The sequence below is a fragment of the Cavia porcellus genome, unplaced genomic scaffold (genome assembly GCF_034190915.1).
Source record: "Cavia porcellus strain 051 isolate PalLab524CR breed Dunkin Hartley unplaced genomic scaffold, mCavPor4.1 scaffold_16, whole genome shotgun sequence".
Classification (NCBI taxonomy): Eukaryota; Metazoa; Chordata; class Mammalia; order Rodentia; family Caviidae; genus Cavia; species Cavia porcellus.
This window is the reverse complement of record NW_026947499.1, coordinates 23267320-23290384: the sequence shown is the minus strand read 5'-3', so window position 1 is coordinate 23290384 and position 23065 is coordinate 23267320. Positions and strand designations below refer to the sequence as shown.

At 53.5% G+C, this 23065-nt stretch overlaps 1 protein-coding gene across 7 annotated transcripts; it reads left to right on the top strand.

Annotated features, from left to right (window-relative positions):
• The first annotated feature begins 150 nt into the window (after positions 1-150).
• On the top strand, positions 151-22906 carry Smtn (smoothelin). Of its 7 annotated transcripts, XM_013141806.3 has the most exons (22): positions 151-328; positions 2074-2204; positions 7408-7556; positions 7945-8038; positions 8128-8206; positions 8301-8398; positions 9259-9579; positions 9667-9739; positions 10358-10429; positions 10511-11035; positions 11229-11401; positions 13301-13393; positions 14434-14586; positions 14671-14746; positions 15814-15978; positions 16066-16128; positions 16334-16406; positions 17406-17579; positions 17776-17893; positions 18470-18621; positions 19531-19695; positions 22605-22906. In XM_013141806.3, exons 2-21 carry the CDS (start codon positions 2154-2156, stop codon positions 19673-19675), a joined length of 2847 nt encoding a protein of 948 aa, XP_012997260.1. In that variant the 5' UTR covers positions 151-328; positions 2074-2153; the 3' UTR covers positions 19676-19695; positions 22605-22906. The 7 variants fall into 7 exon arrangements, with proteins under 7 accessions (XP_012997260.1, XP_003478354.1, XP_012997259.1 ...); XM_003478306.5 differs by lacking the exon at positions 13301-13393; XM_013141805.3 differs by lacking the exon at positions 19531-19695.
• Positions 22907-23065: the final 159 nt, after the last annotated feature.

The window sequence follows — 23065 nt, the reverse complement described above, 5'->3', positions numbered from 1 at the left end:
AGCACGGCCGCAGCTCCAAAACTACAATACCCAAAATCCCTGGCCAGAAAAGGGCAGGGTTTCCCTCGGGGCGTGGCCTTAAAATTGAATTTACCCAATGAGGCACGAGGGTGGGCGGAACCCAACAGAGGATTGGGACAGTGCAGTGGAGTTGGGCGGGGCCAGCGAGGCTGCTGGAGCGGCTGGACGCGAGGCTCCAGCAGAGTCCAGGGGACGGTTGCTGAGCGGGCCTGGGAACCCAGGTCTCTGCTCCCCACGGCCAGACCTTCTGTCGGATCCCGAGTGAGCTAACCCGAGCCTGCGCCGGACGGACGGGCTGGACTGAGAGGTGGGTGTGCCGATCTCCGGGCAGCGCCAGAACCACCGATGGGTCCCAAGGGTGGAACCCGGATATCTGGATAGGGGCTTCCATACTCCCAGACCTGGGAAGCCTCCACCCAATCAAGGGAGCACTAAGCCACAGGTTAAGATTGTGAAGCCATGGGAGAAAGACACCCATGGACCTCCAGGAGGCTCCACAACCCCTCAGAGGACCCCCAGGGGCTCTAGCCTATGGGGGCAGATACCTCGAGGAAATTCCCACAGACTTCCGAGGACTCTCCTGATCGCCAAGAACCCCGACTATATGACAGGGAGCACGGGACTGGTGAGAGGGCAGCAGACTGAATATGAGTAGATGAGATCGGGCGCGCTCAGGACAGCATGGCTATAGACAGGACTCTGAATAGCGACAGACCTTTTAGTCTCCTTGGCCCAAAATTAGGCACTAGGGACCCTGACCCTCAAAAGAAAAAACAGGAGGAGCACAGAATATCCTCATTACCTAAGGTAATGAGTGATCCTTTTGGGGAGTAGTGGAGGATTCTCCAAGCAAAATAGCTAGATAAGGGGTGTGGACCCTAACAGAAAGGGATTGCGAAATTAACACGCACCTGAATCTATCAGAGTGAAAGGAGCAAGTAGTAACTTGAATATGCAAGGTCTAACAAACCCCAACTGTATGATCAGGACTCCCCCAGACCCATCCACCAGATGGGTGACTCAACAAGTGACTGTTTTGGAGAGAAGGGATGATTGAGGGATGAATCAACTGGGGGGGGGGGGTTAACCTGGGCAAGTAGGTGTGCTAAGTCATGGACTCTCAAATTCCAGAAAGACATCTGGGCTACAGGAGGAAGTTGGACTAGGTGTCTGGGCCAGGAATTAAGGGTCTGTTTGATGGGCAGTAATGGAGCAAAGGGGAATGCTCATGGCTTCTGGGAGTTTGGAAGGGGACTTTGGAGGCCAGAAGTGGCCAAGATGTTTATTAAATCTCTTCCTATACTCTTAAATCTTTGGGTTCCTCCATCCCCCATAACAAATCCACCAAGTTTAGCTTCTGGAGGTCTGTCCAGCTGGGAAATGAATTGTGTGTGAACAGGCAGGAGGAGCTGGGTGCCAGGACACCTGTCTTCCATGAACTTGGGACAGCTGACATCATGGGGAGGAGAGAAATGGAGAAGGATGTACACAGAGAGATCACTCCAAGAAATAAGAGACAGTATATCTGGAGGATATACTCCATACCTGGAGGACTGAATGGCTGTGGCAACAAAGACTTGGACATGGGCTCAGGCCATAGCTAGAGACAGAGCTTGCACAGTGACTGGGTGTTGGGCAGGCCCTGGGGATAGGTCGGCAAGGCAGCAAAGTGGAGACTGGTGTAAACCCCCTGGTGGTTAAGTACAGCCTTGGATGGGCCTCCCAACCTCCACCCCAGCTTCCCAATCCAGGTCCCTACCCTTCTTTGAGGTGCAGACAAGATGAGTGCTCACCTTAAGCTATACAACAGACTGGCAGCCCAGCCTGCAGGGTTGGAACAGGGATACCTATTCTTTGTTTGACGAGTTTTCCAGCAAACCAATTTCTGATAAAGGGGAGATCCCAGCCAGGAGCTATATCGGAGTCAGCAAGCAAGGATAGGACAGCAGTGGATGCTCATGGGATAGAGAAGAAAACTGAGGCACAGAGCCCAAGTTCGTGTGGTTTCCAGAAGTTCCAGCAAACCTAACAATTCATTTCATTCCCATGCAGAATTCCCTCAGCTGGTTTCAGGTGCCATAGGCACTGGGGATATCACCAGGAAGGTCTCGACAGAGCTAAGGGCCAGCAGGATGGCAGACGAGGCCTTAGCTGGGCTGGATGAGGGAGCCCTCCGGAAATTGGTAAGTTGCCCCGTTACCTCACTATGCAGTGGGCAAGACAGGCCATAGAGGCAGGGCCAGACAAGGCAACTTCTCAGTTGATACTCAGAGGTAATGGAGGACGGGTCAGGAGAAGGGGGTCAAGCAGGGGCTAAGGCCAGTTCCAACTGGCTGATGCAGAAGACCCTTTGGCATTTGGCTGTCTGTGCCAGGTGCTGAGCCTTGGTGCCTCCCAGCCCCCTACTGCCACCACCTGTTTAAACAGTAACTGTTCAGAGACCCGCCCATCTGCAGCCACAGGTGTGGGGAGACTGGATCTGCCTCTTCTAGGCAACAGCCCTAGCAGTACCCAGCCCTGGAGAGCTGGCCCAGTAATAATGGTAGCAACAATGATTAATAATGCTAGGGCATAGCAGGGGGAAGGCTGGATGCACTTTTCTCACAGCAGCTTCAAGAGCCAGGACACTGCCCCTCATAGACATGAAATCCTCTGCACAAAGGAGCTATGTCAGGATCCAGATTCCAGAAGGGACCATGACACTAGGAAAGTCAAGTTGGGAAGAACTCATGAGAGAGACCAGCTTTGTGGTCCCTATAGGTTCTGGGTCTTCTAGTTTGTCATTTTTTTCATTTTGAGTCTGTTTCTTTATCTATAGAGTGAGAGGAAGAGATGTGAATACAAAAGCTAGGGCTGGCACAGGAATGGAACAAAGTATGGGCCCAGATCTCAGGACAGAGATGGGATGGGTCAACTCCAACTCATTTCCCCAGGGTCTTCCTATTTCTTTGCACAGAGAGGCTGTGGAGCAACACAACAGGGCAAGGATGTTACCACCAGCAAAACCAGGAGCAGCTGATCTGCAAGAGAAATCAGAGCCCCACCTCCCAGACCCTGACCCTTGTCTAGGGGAGAAAATTAAAGATTTACTTTCCCTAGGGAAAGACAAATGACCCATTCCACTCCTCAGGAGGCAGAGGCTGGAGCCACTCACCCTAATCTAGCCTACAGTCAGTGCCAGCTGCTGCCATGTCCTTGGCAAAGCACCTGACCTGTGAATCTTAAGGCCAGTGCCTTAGACAAACTGGGTGTGTCCCCCAACTAGCCACCCTACAGACTGTTCAACCTAGAGGGGATAGGGTTGGTTTTCCAAAGGTGCCCACTGGTCAGCTCAACTTCCCCTCACGAAATCAAGAGTCCTAATGGGGGTTGCAGAATCAGAGTGTCCCAAACAGAAAGTCAAGCCAGGTGCCCAAGTACCCCTCATTTCTAGGGAGTCCACACTGAAGGAAGCTCAGGGTTCTTCAGTCATTAGCGAAGGAAAAGAATTTCAGTGAAGGAAAAGAATTTCAGAGAAGAAATTAGTAAAATGGTTGAAGTCTGCTCAGCCGATCTCAAACCCCTTTCCCTGGGAAAGTACCAACTAGTCCCCTGCCCCAACCCCTGCTTCCCACCAACCGCGGTGACTCCCGACACCCCCAGACCCGTTTCTACTGCCCCGCTCTCGCTGTCTCTGCTCCTGGTGCACCAGCCTGGCGCCCCCCCCCCCCAGCCTCTTGGCCCAAACGGGGGCATCCTGAGCCGGGCCCCTCCCTGTGGGGCCGGGCCTTTTAAGTGAAATCTGGGGTCCTCCCCCCACGTCCTGGGTTCTCTCTGCCCGTCCAGCACCCTAGCTGACTTGGGGACCCCCGCCGGCCTCAGCTCCCTCACATTCCCGAGGGCATTCGCGATGGGCTGCACTGGATGGGGGCACTTGGGGACATGCACACCTTGCTTCCCAATGCCACATGCAGGCACACCCTCCACCTCCGCCTCCACCCTGGGTTCGAGTTCCGACTCCAGCATTCTAGCGTGATGACCCGGAAAGCAGCTCAGGTTCTGTGAACTCCGGTTTCCTCTCTGTAGACTGGGACATTAAAGCAGGCGGTGGCCGGGGGCTTCCTGTCTAGCTCCCTTTTCTGAGCCTAGCCCTTTGCTGGGTGGGAGAGGTGTGGGCGGGCCTTGCGAGCGCGGGCTGTTCCGGAGCCTGCGAGCCTGTGCGCCCTCTAGTGAGGTGTAGCTCCACTGCCGGCTGGTCACACTCGAGTAACTGGGGTGCTGGGAATAAGCAAAGAAGGGCCAGAATACTTGACCTTTGCTCTGTAGATGGGGAGGCTGATCTGAGAGAGACTCGAGGCTGCCAGATGACCCCAGCAGGGAAAGCAGAAAGTAACCAAAGGCCCAGCCTCCGGGGAGGAGGAAGCACCCTCTTTCCTCCCTGGAGAATTTCACTGGGCAGTTTCCGAAACCGCCCCATCCTTTTCCCCTTCCCCCGGTGGACAATGGCTCTTTGTACTTCCTTCCCTCCCTCCACACACAGCGGTGGTGCCTGAGAGGGTGGGGAGCATAGGACACAGCCAGGACACTGTGGGCTGACCTTTGTCTACAGGCCTAAAGGGAAGGGTTATACCAAGGAGTGCCCAGTGGAATGAAATCCATCCTTCAGCCCTGTCCCACCCACTTAGGGGGATCTGAGGGAGGTTCCTAGTTTCCAGATGAGGAGCTCTCAACCTTTCCTCAAGAAGGGTGGGTAACACAGTCAGAGCATCCCAAACAGAGAGAGCCAGGCCAGATGCCTGTGCACTCTCACCTCTAGGGAGTCCACCACCCTGAGGCTCCTGGGGTTGCAGAAGTAGCTTAATTGCCACATCAGGCTCTTTTTTAAGGGACAAGGGTTGTATATATGGACCCCAGGATATTTGGAATGGGGACCCAGAAAACAAAGGACCAGTCATTACACTTCTAGGATTCTTTATTCCCTGCACAGGAGGGCCAGCTGGCCCCTAAGATCCCCAGTCTCCAAGTGGTCTAGGAAAGGTGAGGCTCCTTCTCCCTCCCTCTGCTACAATAGGCCCCACCGTGGGCTTTGGCATTTCTCTCTCAGGCCAGAAGGACCCCCAACACATTTCCAGGGTCCTTCAGATTCCCTGCTGTTAACAATCAGGCCCCCACATCATGGCTTTCTTCAAATCTAGGGTAGACCCTGCAGATAAAATCCTGTGTTCAAATCCTAATTCAGATCGTTTGACCATAAGCAAATCACTTCCCACTGAGCCTCAGTTTCTTCTTCTGTCAGGAATAATATTGTATCTAGATTTTTTGTGAGGTGAGGCCTAGTGGGGGCTTAGCACATGGACTGACACAGTCAGGTGCTTAGTATGTCCTGTCTTTCCCATCTTCACTCTCCTCTCTCCCTCTCCTGATGGCCAGACCCCAAGTCACTGTTCTATCCCCATCCGTCTCCCTGAGATAGGGGCCTTTGTCCCATCTGTCAAATAAAGAAACAAAGACACAAGAAAACAGAGAGGCATAAGAATATGCCTCTGACCACCCAGACAGAACCAACAGGTAGCTCTGGCCCGAGTTTTAGAAAATGCTCCCAAAGCTCTTGAAGGAATGTGGAGCTCCAGGGCTCTGTCCTTCAAGGCTTTCGCCATTCCTCAGACCAGGGCAAGTTGACTAATGGCTGAATTGGGCCAGCCCTTACTCCCTGCTGAAACCTATCTCTTTCCACCTACTCCAGCTCCCCAACTTCCCTACCAAGCAGGAAGGACTGACGGAGAGGAAGGCTAAAAAGGAAGAGGATAGAGGATACTTGGGGATGAGGAAGTCACCTGACTTTACTTGTTCCCATCTGTCTATCAGACCACACACTGAAGGCTTATCTCTGCCACTGACTCCGTGAGGGATCCTGGATCAGCCTTCTCCCTTGAGCTACACAGGATACCCTGCCGGGGGTGGGGGTGATGGCTTTTCCAGATGGTTTAAAGGAGACATCAGATTTGACTGACTCAGACCAGAAAAGGTGCCCTTTATTGAACTTTATTAGACTAGCCGCCCCTAATGTCCTGCAGAATTAAGAAGCTGACAGGAGTACCTGTCCCCCACATATACCCTCTCTGGGAATCTGAGCATCCCCTAGGACCAGCTATCTTATCTCTTCGGGGGACTGACACTCCCTACTCTGGGGCCTAGCTCTTTTGATTGTGACTAGGGGTAGGTCAAAGTCGATCCAAGGGGTAGAGGGTGGAGATAGATACTCCACAGCCAGGCAGGGAGCTAGAAGACTCTTAAGAAGCTGTCCCTGCTTCAGTTAACCAGAGATCTGTGGTGTGCTGGGACTAGATCATGGAAGTGTTCCTTGCTCCAGGGGCACTCTGGCTAACCAATCACCCTTTCTTCTCCAGGGCTTCTTTTTTCTTTCTTTCTTTTTCTTTTTTTTTTTTTTTTTTTTTAGAGCAGAATATATTTCTTGGGAGAAAGAAAGCGTCTGTCTAAAAAAGAGACAGATGTAGTCCCAAGTGAGTTACCAAGGACCCTGCCTTTTCTAAGGATTTTTTTTTTTTTTTTTTTTTTTGTAGTACTAGGGATTGAACTCACAACCTCGTGCTTGCCAGGCAGGCACTTATGTCGCTAAGCTAAATCCCCAGCCCTTTCTAAGGATTTTTATAGGGCAAATCCACAAAATGAGACAGGTCCAAGGTTGGAAAAAATGGGAAAACACAACGTGGACATGAGGTGAAACAGAACTATGGTCAGTCAATAAGATTATGAATATAATTGCTCTGGTAAAATTGATTAAATTAGGATCAATGGGGAAAGCAAGTCATGTAGCAAGTGGGCATGAATACAGAACAGAGGCTTTTCCTTTAGGGAGCTGGGTTAGTGGCTCTTCCTGGCTTCCTCAGGGTGACAATACCTCTTTAAAATACCAATCTCTGATGTGTACCCTTAGGAAGCATATGGGTGCATTTGTTTTACCTTTTGTGTTGAGGTCTGGCCCACAGTTGCAAGTTGCACAGTTGCTTCTGCGCTCCAGGTTTCTTCTTAGTAGGACTTACAGTGGCGCTGTGACTCTTGGGGGTCTGATGAGGGGCTCTGAAGGACAAGAGTTAATTACAGGAAGGAGTGCCTGATTGCTTACCACCTGATACAGGTGGGCAGATGCCAGCTGTTTACTCACAGCAGGTGCTCTGTGAACCACAGCATGCAGCATGCTTCCCTGATCCCTGAGTTGAGCCTCCCCCTGTGAACCTCAGTGGGTGATCAGGCATGTGAAGGGCTTGGAGCAGACTGAGTGGAGACAGGCTACTCATTGTGCTCCAGGCAAAACCGTGGGTAGCTGGTACCAGCCCTCCGCCCCTAACTGCCAAAATGACCTGCCCCTCACCCCCACCTGCCTTATAGCTAGAGGTCACATCAGATCTGGCAGAGCGGCGGCGCATTCGTTCAGCGATCCGGGAGCTGCAGCGGCAGGAGCTGGAGCGCGAGGAGGAAGCCCTGGCATCAAAGCGCTTCCGTGCTGAGCGACAGGACAACAAGGAGAACTGGCTGCAGTGAGTGGCAGAGGATCAGACATGCATGTGGTAGGGAGAATGTACCAGGGCTTAGCTTGTGTATGTAGGCAGCTCGTGTATGTAAGCACAGGTATGCCTGCTATGCGTTCAGTTGGCAATGTGTACACACTTTGAAGTATGCAAGGATGTTTGTGGATAATGGACCATGTGCTGATCATGATATCCTAGTCACACAAGTGTGGCTCATATGACTGCATGTCCCCATGTCCAGGGACATACATGTAGCAATGTGCAGACAAGGGGGTCTACATTGATAGCTACTTCGCCGTCTGCCAAGGTTCTGGGTACCCTGTCCTGGCCCCTGGCCCCTACCTTTGGCTCACAACCTAGCCAAAGGTAGTGGTAGTTACAGCATGATATTCCACAGCTCTCAGCATCGGGAAGCTGAACAGCGGGCTGCCCTAGCACAGCTGGCAAAGCAGCTGGAGTCCATGAATGATGTGGAGGAGCTAACCACGCTGGTGAGTCCCAGGCCAGGGCAGGAGACCGGGGTAGGGCAAAAGGTCTGCACTCCACAGCTCAACACTTGGGGCCTGTTTCTCACCCGCAGCTGCGAAGTGCTGGTGAGTATGAGGAACGCAAGCTGATCCGAGCTGCCATCCGCCGTGTACGGGCTCAGGAAATTGAGGGTAGGTGCCCTGTCCAGGCCCCATTGTTGCCCTGCTGCTTGCTGCCTGCAGTGCTTCCTGGCCACTTGCCTAACATTTGCCCCTGCCCTTCTAGCTGCTACTGTAGCTGGGAGATTGTGCAGTGGGCGTCCCAACAGTAGCTCCAGAGAGGAGAGCAAGGAGCAAGCAGCACATAGGCTGGAACAGTGTGAGGTAAGAAGTGGGCATATGGTGGGAGGGTGACCCGGGAATGCACACAGATGCCAGTGGCACAGGGTGCCTGTCTGTCTTTGGTATTTGACTGTGAGCAGCAACCCCCAGCCCTAAGGAACACTAGGGCACTATCTCAGGCAACCTCTGGACACATGTCCTACCTCCAGACTTTACCTCTGCCTAGGCCTTCCCCTCACATCTAGCCTGTCTGTGTTGCTCCAAGGTTTTGGCCGCTTCCTCCATCACCATCCTTGTTGATACACAGGCATTCTTCCACCTCCACTCCTACTTTGCACTCCTATCTCTGCTATCCAGGCTCCACTCAGCAGCAGAAGGATCTCTTAGAAAGGCAAATCTGACCTGCTACCTTCCTGCATAAACCCATCCCCATGTTGGCCCTTACCTTCTAGATAGCCTCCTTCTTTAGCTTGGGTCATTGGAGCACTGGCAGAGTCCTCTACGTTCTCCAAGCATGAGTCAAGTCAGGCCATGCAGATTCCCTAAATGGCCAGTAGAGGCCGCTGAGTCCTTGGTCCTAGCAGGACTCTGCACCTACTCCTCGAGGCCAGGGCCCGGGTCCTCTGCTCCAAGAGTCTATTGCAGCTGGGAGCTCCCAGCAGGTATTCTGCTATCCCCAAATACTGACATTAGGAACTGGTCCTCCCTCAACAACCTTTGGCTAGGGCAGTGCCAAGTGACTGGGAAGTGGAGATCAGAGGCTTGGGCAGGTGTGCCCACAGGAAGCCATGCCCAGCCCTTCTACTTTGCATGCCCTGGGCACCTGTCAGCCTGATATTCCAAGAGTGGGGGCGGTACTCAAGGCAAGGGAGCCTTGGTTGCATATGATGGGTCCCCCATAGGTGCCAGAGCACAAGGAACAAGAACAGCAGACAGAAGTCTCAGAGCCAACTCCAACACCTGAGGATACCAGCCAGGATGTGACTACAGTGACACTCTTGCTGAGGCCCCCACCTGGGGACACACCTAGCTCAACTGCCTCACCTGACAATTCACCCTCCACTGCTTCACCTGAGCCTCCACTGGAACTAGCTGGAGCCCAATGTGCTGCTGCTGAGGCTCCAGGCGACCCTGAGCCACCTCCCAGAACCCCCAGGACTCCCACCCCTGAGCTTCCAGAGTCACTGGCCCAACCCAACATGGAAAGGCAGGCAGCCAACAAGGTAAGTCTGGACCATGGGCAGGGGTCCCAGGCAGGTGAGCTCCTTGATCTAGGAGTCAGTCCTACCTATACTATGTTTCCCTTGCAGCTCCTACCTGGCTCCACAGAGCCTCCAGCTGCCCAATCCCCCACCAGAGGCCCCTCCAACAAAAACAGAGCAGGTAAAGGGTCATAGAAGGGGTAGCTATAGGCATTTGCCTTCTCTACCCCATCCGCCTCTTCCCTGCCTGCAGAATAAATTTTGATGCCTGGACAGCTCCAGCCCCTTTGGGTCCAAGCAGCCCCTGATACTCCCCCTCTACTGCCCCTGCGGTGTCCCCGCCCCCAGGCAGGCCCACCCCTGCCACCCATGGCCAGAGGCCTCCCTGCAGCCTTGAAAGGCAATGGGCCTCAGGCACATTCTTCTCCCCAATAAGGGAGTGCACCCATCTCACAGAGGGAGCCATGGGCAGTGCTGGCCGGGAGTGCCCCCCATCCCCAGGGGCAGGGAAGATCTGGACACTCTTCCCCCAACCTAATCCTGGCCCTGGCCCCTAGGAGTATCCAAGTTACCATAGGGTCAGTGGGGGAGGGTAAGAAGGAAGCAACTGTTGGAAATGTGGCAGAGTAGGAAAGCCTAACCAGTGGGCAATGCAGGAAAGGGTGGGGAGGTGGAGTACATGGAGGAGTTGGGAGGCTCGGGATATGTGGAGGACAGGAATATAAGTGGGCTCCCCACTATCTACTCTCCTTTCCCTTCTCTCACTTGGTTGTCACTCCCTCCCTCTTCAACCTGCCAGACCTGGCTGGACCCCAACCCTGTCAGCGTTCTCTGTCCGTGCTCAGCCCCCGACAGCCAACCCAGAATCAAGGTACAGCCTATTCTTAACAGCCCCAGGCTCTGGGCATTTCCTGTGCCACCCAGCCACTGACAGCCCTTTTATCCCTTCTAGAGTCCACCCCCCTTGGCATTGGACATTCCCCATTCCATCGGGCTGGCTCTGTGAGGGATCGTGTCCGCAAGTTCGCATCTGATTCACCTATGGCTGCCAGGCTTCATGATGGGCCAACTCGAGCAACCCTTGGTTCCCCAACTCCCACAAGACTTCTGGGCTCCTCTGTCATCATCAGTACCACCCCTGCCTCCTCCTCTAGAAGCTCCTCCTCTCGGGGCCCCAGTAACACCTCCTCTGAGTCCAGCAAGGAGCAAAGAGGAACAACACAGCCCCTGGCCCAGCTTCAGAGCTGCCCGCAAGAGGAGGGCCCCAGAGGGCGGGGCTTGGCTGCCAGGTCCCTTGAAAACAGAGCAGGGGAGCCCGTGGCCTGCTCAGAGGAACCCAGTGCCCCGCTGCCTGTGGCTGTCAGTGCTGCTGAGCCAGGGGGCAGTATGAAGACCACATTCACCATCGAGATCAAGGATGGCCGTGGCCAGGCTTCCACAGGCCGGGTGCTACTACCCACAAGCAACCAGAGGGCAGGTAGGCCTCCCTACTAATTCCCCACTACTGGGGATGAGTACCTGTAGCCGCTCATCTCTGCACATCGTAGAACATGGGCTGTGGCCAGGGGTCAGGATCTTTCCAAAAGATGTGGGAACCAAGGGTGCCATCAACCTTGGCTGGCCCTGCCCTCACTGCACGGATCCTGACACCCATCCTTCTCCCTGCCCAGAACTGACACTGGGGCTGCGGACACCCCCCACCCTCCTCAACACCGGCAGTGGCAACAAGAGCACCATCACCCATGTCAGCAGCCCTGGGACCCTCACCCGGATGGGCGGTGTCACTCAAGTCACCACTTTCAGCCATGCCTCCCCTGGTAGCCGAAGAGGCTGCAGCACTAAGGTGAGCCCCTTCTCACCCCACCAACCTCATCATCCATAATGTCGCACAAACTGCTAAGGGTATAGGGCTAGCAGAGTTCCTCCACTCTACTTTCCCACCACTGTTCATACAGAGAAACTGAGGCCCCAAGAGGAAAAGTGGCTGTTCACAGTCCATAGCCAGTCGGTGACAGAACTAAGATCAAACTGTAGTGTATTACCCACCAAGCATGTCAGAAACTCACTTGATCGTAGCTTTTCTGTTTTCTGATCTTTGATCCTTACTTCATAATTTGGTTCATTTCTAATGAGCAGATGGAAAAACTGAGGCTCACAGGGAATATTAGGGGCTTGCCTCTCTCTTCATGTGGCAGCCCCAGTGACCCTGCTCCCACTCCATATTGGACATCAGCAGCAAGGTGCAGAGCAGCTCATCAGCTCATCCATGATCAGCCTGAGCCATTAGGGGATTGGAGATTAGTGATTAGCATCTGTATCATCCTCCTGCTGGGGGCTGACAGGGAGACAGACAGGCGGGGGTACCAGTCAGGTGAGGCAGTAGCCTAGCAGGTGCCACGGGAACTGAATACGCTGCACCCTTCCATTATTCATTCCCAAGCCTGGAATCGACTGGCTGGGAACTCAGCTGGGGAAGGGATCCCCTAACGGGCTACCCAGATGCCCATGTAAATGCCCTCTGTGCTGATCCAGGGACTAAACAGGACTTTGACTGAGGTGAGATGTTTAAAGCCAGGTTTGGACCTTCTCAGGGATGGGAGAAAATAGGGGCAAGAAAATATCCTTCCTCTAACAAAGCAAAACCCTCTACCAAGGGATTGAAGTAGAGTGTCAGAGCAGGTGAGTACATCTGAGGTGTTTGGGATGGATGGAAGATGCCAGAGTGAGACCTAGGTATAGTACTGCCAATTTGCCTCAGTTACCATCAAGGGAGAACAGGTGGTATGCCTATAATGACTTGCTCAGAGTCTGTGGTTGGATTTGGGAAGGACCAAATGTCCTGGGAAGGACATTTATCTCAAGGTCAAGACTTGTTTGTAGTAGGTAAAGCCCCACCTCCCTATGCCTCCATATCCCCACCTATTTAAGGCTTTCTAAAACAGCATTGCATGAGAGGAAAGCTGGGCAGGCTGTGGAGTGTGGCAGACTGGATCCTTTTATCTAACACACATGCTGGCTTAGACAGATTTATTCCCTGCTCCCTGCCTCAGTTTCCTCACCTGCAAAGCCTAGAGCCCTCATCTAAGTAATCCCTAAGAATTTATGCAGCTTTGCCATGCTGTATATCTACAGTCTCTGCAGGACCAGGGCCAAGACTAGCGGTCGCCTGCTTGGGCAGGCCACCCCTCCCCCACTGTGTCCCCTCCAGAGTACCCAGAATAGGTTTCTATTTGGGCCCCAGCTCCAGCTGGCTGGTGGCAGGCTGGGAGGCCGGCAGGGGCGGGGCGGGCCCACTGCCCTTGCCTTCACCCTCAGACCAGCTGCAAAGACTCTGACACTGCCAGCCATAGTCAGCAGTCCCTGCCACTGTCCCAACATTACACCCTATAGAGTTCCCACCAGAACTATGCCAGGGGTACCTGGGCCTGAGCCTGAGATGGCTGCAGCCCTGGAGGAGAAGTTGGGCCAGGTGTTGAAGGAGCTGCAGGCTGTGGCTGAGGCAGGCCGGGCAGCAGTGACCCAGGCAGCTGAGGCTGCCGCAGCCGCCATAGAGCCAATAGCTCGAGCAGCTGAAGAGCTGCGGGTAGAGACAGCCACAATGAGCCGGAGGCTGGACGCGATGAGCAGGCAGGTGGAGATGCTGAGCCTACGCTTGGGGGTCCCACTTGTGCTGGACCTTGAGCCTGAACTGGAGCCTAGCGAGCTGTTCCTGGCTGCCGCCGACCCTGAGGCGCTCTTCCAGGCGGCTGAGGATGCTGGAACCCCTGTAGCCCACCCACCTGCCTTCAGCACTCGCCGCTGCTCCTCCACTGGCCCCACCCACAGCAGCAGTCTCGTAAGTCCCTCTTGGTCAGAGGGAGGGGGTGATTTTGAGCCAGGCTGAGTGACTTTAGGTATGTCACCACCTTCTTGGAGCTTCATTTTACCTATCTATATGGAAGACTAGGACATGAGAGCTCTAAGACTGAGACAAGTGGGGGCCAGTAATAGACCTAGCAATGCATGGCAGCTGCTCTGGCCGCCTCTGGCATGGCCCAGCCCCCAGCTCCACCCCCGTATCCCCTCCCCAGTGAGGCCAAGCCTCTCTGAAACAGCTGCCACCTTGGCTCTTCTTACTCTTTTAGCAGACAAGAGGCCCTGCCAGGAGAGGAGGGGTTGTAGTAGTTGGTCTGGGGTCGAGAAATGCCCTGGGATGGGGGACTAGGTCAGGCCTTGAGGCTCCTTGGAGGATGGTTCCCAGCAGGATGGGACAGGGGAGAGAAGGCGATAGACAGGAGAGCTTCAGAGAGGTCTTGGCTCAGGAAAACTCCAGTCAGACACCTGCTTAGGAACCCTCATTCCCTGGCCCAGCCCCATTGGCAAGAGAGGCTGGGATATGTGCCACCTGGGCACTGATCCAGAAGGACCCAGGCCTCAGAAATTGGCAGGACACAGCAGAGCCTGCATGGGAGGGAACTAGGAATGAAGCAGCAGAGAGAACTCAGGCTCTGGATGTAGGTTCCCTTCAGCTCAAAGCCTAGGGTACCAGGCTACATGGTCTTTACAGAGGGACTGTGGGAGTTCTGAGCCTCAGTTTTCCCTTCTGTTGAATAAGGACAATAATAGCCCTAAAGTTTATACAAATGCTATTAAATGGAAATCATTATTGTTACTATCAGTTGTATTAATATAATTGTGAATATACAGAAAAACCTACAACACAGCTTTCAGGGACTCTTCCCTGAGCCTTATGCCAACATGGCCAACATAGGACAGGAAGACTGGTAGGCTACTAGTCATTTCCAAATCTGTGCCAACATCCCCAGGATCTAGTCTTCTGCCCACTGGGGACATGATGGGTTTCATACATACCCCTGCCCTCTCCCTGCCACATAGATGGAGCCAGAGCCTGTGCAGCCTCCCTTTACAGCAGTGGAAGCTGCTAATGGTGCAGAGAAGACCCAGGTGGACAAAGCACCACAGGGGCAGAGCCCATTGAGCACTGAGGAGTTGATGGCCATTGAGGATGAAGGAGTCTTGGACAAGATGGTATAGTGGTTCTACTGGGGAATGGGTTGGCAAAGAGGTGGGGATTGGCAGGGCCCAAGTGCTCAATAACAACTCTCTCTGCAGCTGGATCAGAGCACAGACTTTGAGGAGCGAAAGCGCATCCGGGCTGCACTCCGTGAACTCAGGCAAAGGAAGAGAGGTAGAGAGCCCTATGCTAGATCCAGCTGCTCCCCGCTACTCTAGCTGCTCTTTTCAGTCAGGTCCACCATGGATGCTGCAGTTCAGTAACTGCCCTACCCAGCTTCGCTTTCCCTAGCCCAGCTACTCCCTTTCCTCCTTCCCCCTGGATCTGCTACTCCCTTCCCTAGCTGCTTCTCTTCCCCGGCCTATCCCAGTTACCGTCCCTGAGCAGCTTCCCTTCTCTGTCCTAGACCCAAGTACTTCCTCTCTCAGCCACCCTCTCCTTGGATACAATTCCTTCTCTAAGTACAATCAACTCCCTTTCCTTGAATTCAGATACTCCTCTCAGGTGCTTCTCTCAGTCTGAAATTCACTGATGGTCACGTTAGCCTCTGCCTCTACCCAACTTCCCCTTTCCTGGACACAGCTACTTCTTCCACCTGATAATGTCCTCTCCAGACACAGCTATTCTTCCTCTGATTTTAGATTCACTTGTTCCTCCAGATACTCTGAAGTACTCCCTTTCTAAATCTGGCTGCTTACCCCAGGCCCACTGGTGGCCATCCCAGCCTCTCTGCCTACATTCTGTAGGCCTAGTCAACCCCTTCACTAGCTTTTCTCCCACCTATGTTTCTCTGGACCAGATTACTTGTCCATACCTCCAGTCATTCCTTCCCTGGATCTGTGTAGTCCTTCCTCCAGCTGCTGTTCTCCTTCCTAAGACCCATTTTATGGATCAATTAGCTACTGTGTTCACCCAGCTTCTCCTTCCCTGGATCCCAGCTACTTCCTCCCTAGAGCTAGATACTCATTCCTGACTCAGCTACTCATTCCTATAGAAACATATTTCTTGGATCCAAATGCCCCTTTGAGGTTAACTATTCCATATTGTCATATCACTCCCTGACAAGTTATGGCTCACCCTTTACTCCTAGATGCTCCTAGAGAGACCCCTGCCACCTGTGTCATTAGTATTTCTAACAAGCTGCCCTCCATCCCATCTTTTGTACCCTGTGTGCCTATGCATATGTGCTGTGTGGGCACTGGGTGACCCTTCTGGGCATGCATGGGGCATCTCCTGCCCAGACCAGCGGGACAAGGAACGGGAACAGCGACTGCAGGAGGCACGAGGCCGGCCAGGGGAGAGGCGAAGCAACACATCCACAGAGATGACCACAACGCACAGCCAGAGAGCAGCTGATGGCTCTGCTGTCAGCACTGTTACCAAGACCGAGCGGCTTGTCCAGTCCAGTAAGGGACCAACCAGGGCTCAGGGTGGGATCACATCCTCCCCCAGTGTCCTCCTGTGACCCTTTCTGTCATCTGCTATGTCTCTAGATGATGGTACACGGACAGCCCGCACCACCACAGTGGAGTCAAGTTTTGTGAGGCGCTCGGAGAGTAAGGCTGCCTGACTTCACCCTGTGCCTGCCTGCCTACCTACTCGTCTCCTCGGGCTCTTCCTCAACCACTCTCTCTATGTCTTCATCTGCGCCGTCACTTTTTCTTCTTTGCCTGTGGTTATCACCATCTCTCTGTACAGTCTCTTCTATCTCCTGATGTCCAGACTCAGATCTCACCTCACTCCCTTTCCCCATTTTTGCAGATGGCAGTGGCAGCACTACAGTGCAAACCAAGACCTTCTCGTCTTCCTCTTCTTCATCTAAGAAAATGGGCAGGTGGGCATGGGCACCTACTTGCATACCACAGGGATCCTCATGGCGTTGCAGAGGGATAGACTGAGATGCTGGGAGGTGTTAGATATACAGCCAAGGAGGAACAAAGTGGGAGTTAGACCCCTCCTGCTTGTTTCATGGTCTCAGTCCTCAGCCAGAAAAGGTAGATGCTCAGGGAAGACAGAGACTTGCTTAAGGTCTCACAGCTCTGAGAGGCAGCAAGAATATCAAACTTTTAAAAAGGCCTCCTGGCACTGCCTACTGGCACTGCCACTTTTCAGTGTCTGCAAGCTGTCTCCCAAGTTATAGAGCAATTTACCCCTTGGGAGAGGTGTATACCTCCACGCTACAGAAGATGGGAATGCTAACAGAAGGCAGGGATTGAATCAGAATCCATGCCAGAGATCAGAGGTTCTAGAAACTCTGAATCAGGGACTTGCTTTCAGAGTGCCCCCTTTGTCCTCTGAAATCTAGGCAAGTTATTACCTGAGGCCTCAATTTCTTTGTCATTAGTGGAAATAGTGTAGGTCCCCTCACGTACCCCTTGTAAAGTTTAAAATGATGCACAAGAAGGCTAAGAGTGTACCCCAGGGATAAAATAATTTACCTCCCATGCAGGAGACCCTGGGGTCCATATTCAGCACTGTAAAAAATAAAAGGCTCAGCAGACATGAGTTATTATTATTATTGCCATTACTATTATGCTGGTCATTTTTATTACTTGATGAAACCCAGATTCTCAACTTGAAAATACACTAAACCTTCTCTGAGAACTTTTGGTGGCTGCGCCTGATTAAGAAAGCTTAACTCCCAACTTCCTGTTGCTTGTCCAAAATGCACTGCTTTGTAAAATGAGTATGATGACATAGCACCTTCCTCGCTGTTCAGAAGTGTAAGTAGTGGAGATAACATGGTGTGGAGGAGACTACCGGATCCCTGTCTCAGCAAGTGATGATCAGGAGCAAGGTTTCTCCAGTGTAATGGTCATCTCCCCACCCACAGCATCTTTGACCGAGAGGACCAGGCCAGCCCACGGTCTGGAAGCCTGGCAGCACTTGAAAAACGCCAGGCAGAGAAAAAGAAAGAACTGATGAAGGCACAGAGTCTGCCCAAGACCTCAGCATCGCAAGCTCGCAAAGCCATGATTGAGAAGCTGGAGAAAGAAGGCACCTCTGGGTGAGGAGCAGAGGGCAGAGGCGGGACCTAATGACCAAAGAGGCTAGGGCCTGAGTGATGATGGGCAAAGCCAGAGATGGGAGCAACAGGGCTCGAACTGTGGTGGGAAGGGTCTGAAGGTCATGGAAGGCAAGGCCTTGGGATCCACAGGATGGTTCTACTAAGGTGGTGACCTTGCTCTGACACGCCCCTGCAGAAGCCCTGGTGGACCTCGCACAGGTGTGCAGCGCTCCACAAGCTTTGGGGTTCCTAACGCCAACAGTATCAAGCAGATGTTGCTGGACTGGTGCCGAGCCAAGACACGTGGCTATGAGGTAAGCCCTAGGAAGCCAGGTGGCCCAGTACCCTCCCAGGCCCCAGATTAGCATCTCCCTCATCCCCTGTAGGCTTCACAGCTACCATGTGCCCTGGCAGAAAACATAGTCAGGATGCTGGGATGAGGAAACTGAGTCTCAGAGAGGACACATGACATCCTCTAGGGCCCAAACTCTGGGCCTAATGAGGGCCCCTTCAGTGATGGGCTCAATTCAAGACCACTCTTGGAGTGCCTGCCTTGTTACACTGGGGAAGGATAGGGAGGTGAGTTACTTTCTGAGCGGAAAGGAATGGTAGAGATATGACCGAGGACTTAGCTTAGTGGCATTGAGCCACCTGGCCTGGGCTGGTAGGCACCTACTCTCAGCCTAATGGTCATCTCCCCATACACATAGCTCTGTCCCCCTAAGTCATAGATATGTGAGTTGACAGATTGGAGGAGGTTTATACCCTGAGGCTGCAGGGCCTCCCTAAGCCCAGTTGCTTTAGATCTAGAATGCCAGAACCCGAGGTGGGCGGACATGCTGGGTACAGAAGTTACCCACTAGCATCCTGACCAGTTCTCCTACCCATAGCATGTGGACATCCAGAACTTCTCCTCCAGCTGGAGTGATGGCATGGCTTTCTGTGCCCTGGTACACAACTTCTTCCCTGAGGCTTTTGACTATGGGCAGCTTAGCCCACAGAACCGGCGCCAGAACTTTGAAGTGGCCTTCTCATCTGCTGAGTAAGTGTGGACCCCAGGTGTTGGCTGGGCTCAGCTGCCCTGAGACCCCCTGGAGCTGGCCAACCACACTGTTGGTATCCAGCTGAGACCCTTACCCAGAGTCCCTGTCCTCCGCCCCCTGCCCACCTGCTGCTGAGTGTGCCAGGTGCCCGCCAGAAGGAAGGAGCGGCAGGCGTGCCTACCAGCCCAGGCCAAAGCCCACCAGGTGGCCCTGTCCATATTCCTTCCCTCCTCCCTCCGCCCCTTCTCCCTCCTTTCTCCTTTTCTCTGTCCTGCTCTCCTCCCACTATCACCAGAGCTTCCTGCTCCCACGGGGTCCCGGCTGGAGATTCCAAAAGGAGGCTCCTGGCCCGGGCACCGTGCCCGTGCAGCCTATATAGGTGCTGCCAGAGGCTTATATAGGACATCAGCAAGCCCTCCACTTTGGAATCATTGCCCCTTCTGCTCACCTCACCCTCAGCACCCTCCTCCATCTGTCCTTCATTCTCTCCCCTTCTTTTTCTGGTTCTCTCTAGATTTTTTCCTCCTCTTCCCCCACTTTCTCTCACGCCTCCCTCACCTCCCCTCCCCGGGGCACAGCCCTCTCCAATCTCGATGCCAACGCCAATGCCCCCACCCCGTGTTCCCCGCTTGCCCCAAGAGTTCTCTGCACCTGTGATTGGTTTGACCCCCCACCCCTGTCTGCATTGCACACCATTAGTGATGGGTAGTGAGCGGCACGTCCACAATAGGGAGGGGGCATGCGGGGGGCTGGCAGACTGCAGCACTGAGAACGTAACTGAACTCATGTCTCTGTGTGTGTGTGTATGTGTGTGTCTCTCTCCTCTCTTCTCTCTTCTCAACCTCTACCCCCTTTTCCCTGGCTGGGCCCTGCCTACCTGCCCCTTCCTGGCCCCCTACCCTCCCCAGGACCCATGCGGACTGCCCGCAACTCCTGGATACAGAGGACATGGTGCGGCTTCGAGAGCCTGACTGGAAGTGCGTGTACACGTACATCCAGGAGTTCTACCGCTGTCTGGTCCAGAAGGGGCTGGTAAAAACCAAAAAGTCCTAACCCCTGCTCCGGGCCCCACGGTGAGAAACACTGCCTCTCCCACCTGCCCTGTTTCACCGGAATCTACTCATCGGGCTCAGCGAACTGAAAGGGAGGTGGGTGGGGGATGCAGGGGGACCCTTATAAAAGCATACAGGAGGCAGATAGAACCGTGACTTCTAGTAGTGCAGGGCATACAGAGAGAAACTGTTACTAATAAGCAGTGTCAACCCAGGTGAGAAGGACTGTAATGGGGAAAACCCCAGAGACCATGGACTCCCAGGAGAGGCACAACTCTGGCTGTTGGCCCAAGATGGCTCTCTGACAAAAGTGCAAACTAAGCTGGGATCTGAATGAGACATTCAGACTAAGGAAGGGAGGAATTACAGACAGGATCAGCCAGTGCTTGGAGAGAGAGAATATGAGAAGGGTAGAAACTTAAGTCTTGGGGTAGGAGGACAAAAGAAGGGGCCACAGTCAGGAGTTTGAACTTCCTATTAAGAATATAAGAATCCTCAAAGTTTTCAAGCAGGAGGATGGATATGGTCAGGTTAGCATTGTAGAACAATCCTTGGATGAGGCCTGGGATGAACTAGATGACTGGAACAGGAAAATCTCTTGGACTGGGGGTGTAGCTCAGTGGTAGAGCATCTGCTAGCATTCAAGGAACCCTAGGTTGGACCACCAGCACTGGGGAAAAAACTAAACAGAACTATTCCCAAGATTTCAGTGTGGGTACTGAGGATCTGGTGGTGTCATATACCAAGCTGGGGAGTTTGGAAATAGGGCAGTTCAATAGAAAGATGTTTCTGGTTGTAGGTCCCTAAGCCACTAGGGCATTTCCTCTCTGGTCATCTTACTTTAGGGCTATAGTAGAGAATTTGAATCCTGAACTAACTGCCCCATTTAAGACAGTTCCTGAGAGAAGAGGAAATGTGACCTCAAATGTCCCCAGGGTGGGGAATTGGGTCAGACCCAAGGCCAGAGACTGGCTCTCCAAACTCCCCATTCAGTGGCTCTCTTCCTTGCTCTATTACTGTCTTCCCTCTGTTTTATATAGATGAGTGAAAATAGAGGTTCAGAAGGAGCAAGGGGCTTGCTCAAAGTAATGGAAGTCAGGAGTCAATGAGGGTGCCCTCAGATGCCCTTGAGGACCTGGGGTCATTGCAGGGGACATCCTATGTGCATCTACTCAGAGGTGCAGGTGAAAGAAAGATGGGTTTGGCACTGTCTCCAGGTCATATATGGACTTAGGAGCTTCTGCCCAGTGAGCTGGCCTGGAAGGAGACGAGCCTAGTGCAACCCTGATCCAGTTGGAAAGTGTGACTCAGCTGTACTGTTGCTCCAGTTGCCTGGTGTTTGGCCTGACACTAGGGCTGCCTAAGCCCTGAGCCGTGTGCCCCAGTGTAAACAATGGCTTTATAAGGTCTCCAGGGAAGGCACCAAGGGTGGAGGGAGCTCCAGGTTGGGGGAGGGAAGCCAGAATCCCTGGGAAGATAGCCACAGCTGGAAGAAGCTTCAGAAAGAGGCTGCCTCCGCACCACCGTACAGCTGGGAAAACACGCCTAGCTTGGGGCACGGACAATCCTAAGGGCGTATCTTACTCATCCTAAGTGTTTCCAAGGTCTCAAATGAGAGATAAAGACTGTACTGTTATAAGGAGAAGGAAAGAGTCACAGAGTAGGCCAGGCCTCATCTAGCATCCACAGATGGTTGGAGCAGACCCTGGACTGAAGAGGTTTTCTGTTTCCTGGGTTTCTTCCAAAAAGGAGTCCAGTTGAGTTGGGAGTAGCTTCAGCCCTACCCACAGTCCTGGATTTAATTCTGAAGGTGCAAGATAGAAGATGGTCTCAGGCTCTCCTGTGTCATGGAAACAGGAGCGGTCCCTGGCCTTGTCCTCTCTGCCGAAGCAAATTCATTCAACAGCACTGCCTGCATACTTACCATGTACCAGGCATGGCAGGTGGGAGAGGGAAGAAGGCAGAAGAGTCTTCATTTGGGAGAAACAGAAAAGCAAAGCCAGAGAGCAGACTCCAACTTCAGTTTTTTGGGGCTGCCACTTGTGTCATAGTCACAACTACTCTAGAGTGGGGAAAGGGATCCTGCAATAGGGAAAAGGAGGCAGCAGGCCAATGCCAGGACTGGGGGTCTGGGTCCTAACAGGACCTACTGAGCTATAAGGTTCCAACAGCTCCTCTGCTCTGTGACTCAGTTTCCATATATTTAAAGTGCAGCTTGTACTCAAAGATGATGAGAAAGATGATCTACCCATCTGAGCATGGTCCAGTCAGTACTGGTTGGGATAATATCCTCTGATGTACCCAAGGCAGATGATAAAGAGTTAAAGAACACCTGCCTCCCAACACACACTCCATAGCCTGCATTTCCCATATCCCCAGTATGGTTGTTTCCTGGAGCAAGAACAAGGGGCATTGGCAGGAAATACTAGATTAGGTCGCTGGTAGATAATTATCAAAGGCTCAGGGGGTGTCACTGGGGCAAGCCCTGGCCTCCGAGAAAGATCTGTCAATGGTGCAGCCTCTTTGGTGCAATGGCCCAGCTGAGAGCCCCCCAACAACTGGAATGTGCCAGTGAGCCAAAGGCGGTCTCAGGAGCGAATATGGTGGGGTGTGGAGTCAGGACCGCCCATGAGCTGGAGGAGTGGGAACAGACCCAAACCTGCCTGACTGGAAAAGGGTCTTGCTCTTCTCCACTATTACCTGCCTAGCTCCGCTACCCCGCAGTGTGGCCTCTAGGCTTTGCTGGTGGACCCAAGCCGGGACTTCCTTGCCTTTCCAGAAGGCTTTATAACCACATGATGCAAAGTTTGGCAGGCTGCGCCAATGAAAAGACGCCAAAAAGAGGCGGGTAGAGGTGGTAGAGGGGCGCCAAAAGAGGCGGGCCGGTGCTGACAGCATCCCCTTCGTCCCTCCCCCCCCCCCTCCCGCAGGATGTTGGTGGACTGCGTGCCCCTGGTGGAGGTAGAGGACATGATGATCATGGGCAAGAAGCCCGACCCCAAGTGCGTCTTCACCTATGTGCAGTCGCTCTACAACCACCTGCGGCGCCACGAGCTGCGCCTGCGTGGCAAGGATGTCTAGCCTCCCCCACAGATCGCCCGCAGCAGGGTGCCACCCCCACCCTCCCGGCACCGTCCCCTCCCTGTGCGCCTGCCCACCGCTGCCCTATCTGTCGCGACACCCTCCCCCGCATACACTCGCAGTGTTTTGATAAATTATTGGTTTTCAACGATCCTGATTTCTTTGCCTCTTTTGTGGGTGGGGGTCGCTGGGCGTTATCCCAGGAAGGTCCCTGAGTTCCGAAGCCAGGCAAGTACGCCCTCCCGAGGATATGCGGGAGCTCGCATTCCGACTTTCCGCACCACCCGCCCGCAGCAACAAGCAACAAGTT

Excerpts from the sequence above, each read along its gene's own strand:
- Smtn (XM_013141805.3), top strand. The coding sequence starts at position 2,154 with ATGGCAGACGAGGCCTTAGCTGGGCTGGATGAGGGAGCCCTCCGGAAA. Across the intron at positions 7,557-7,944 it reads AACAAGGAGAACTGGCTGCA|CTCTCAGCATCGGGAAGCTG; the intron begins GTGAGTGGCAGA and ends GATATTCCACAG. Across the intron at positions 13,394-14,433 it reads CCACCCACAGCAGCAGTCTC|ATGGAGCCAGAGCCTGTGCA; the intron begins GTAAGTCCCTCT and ends CCTGCCACATAG.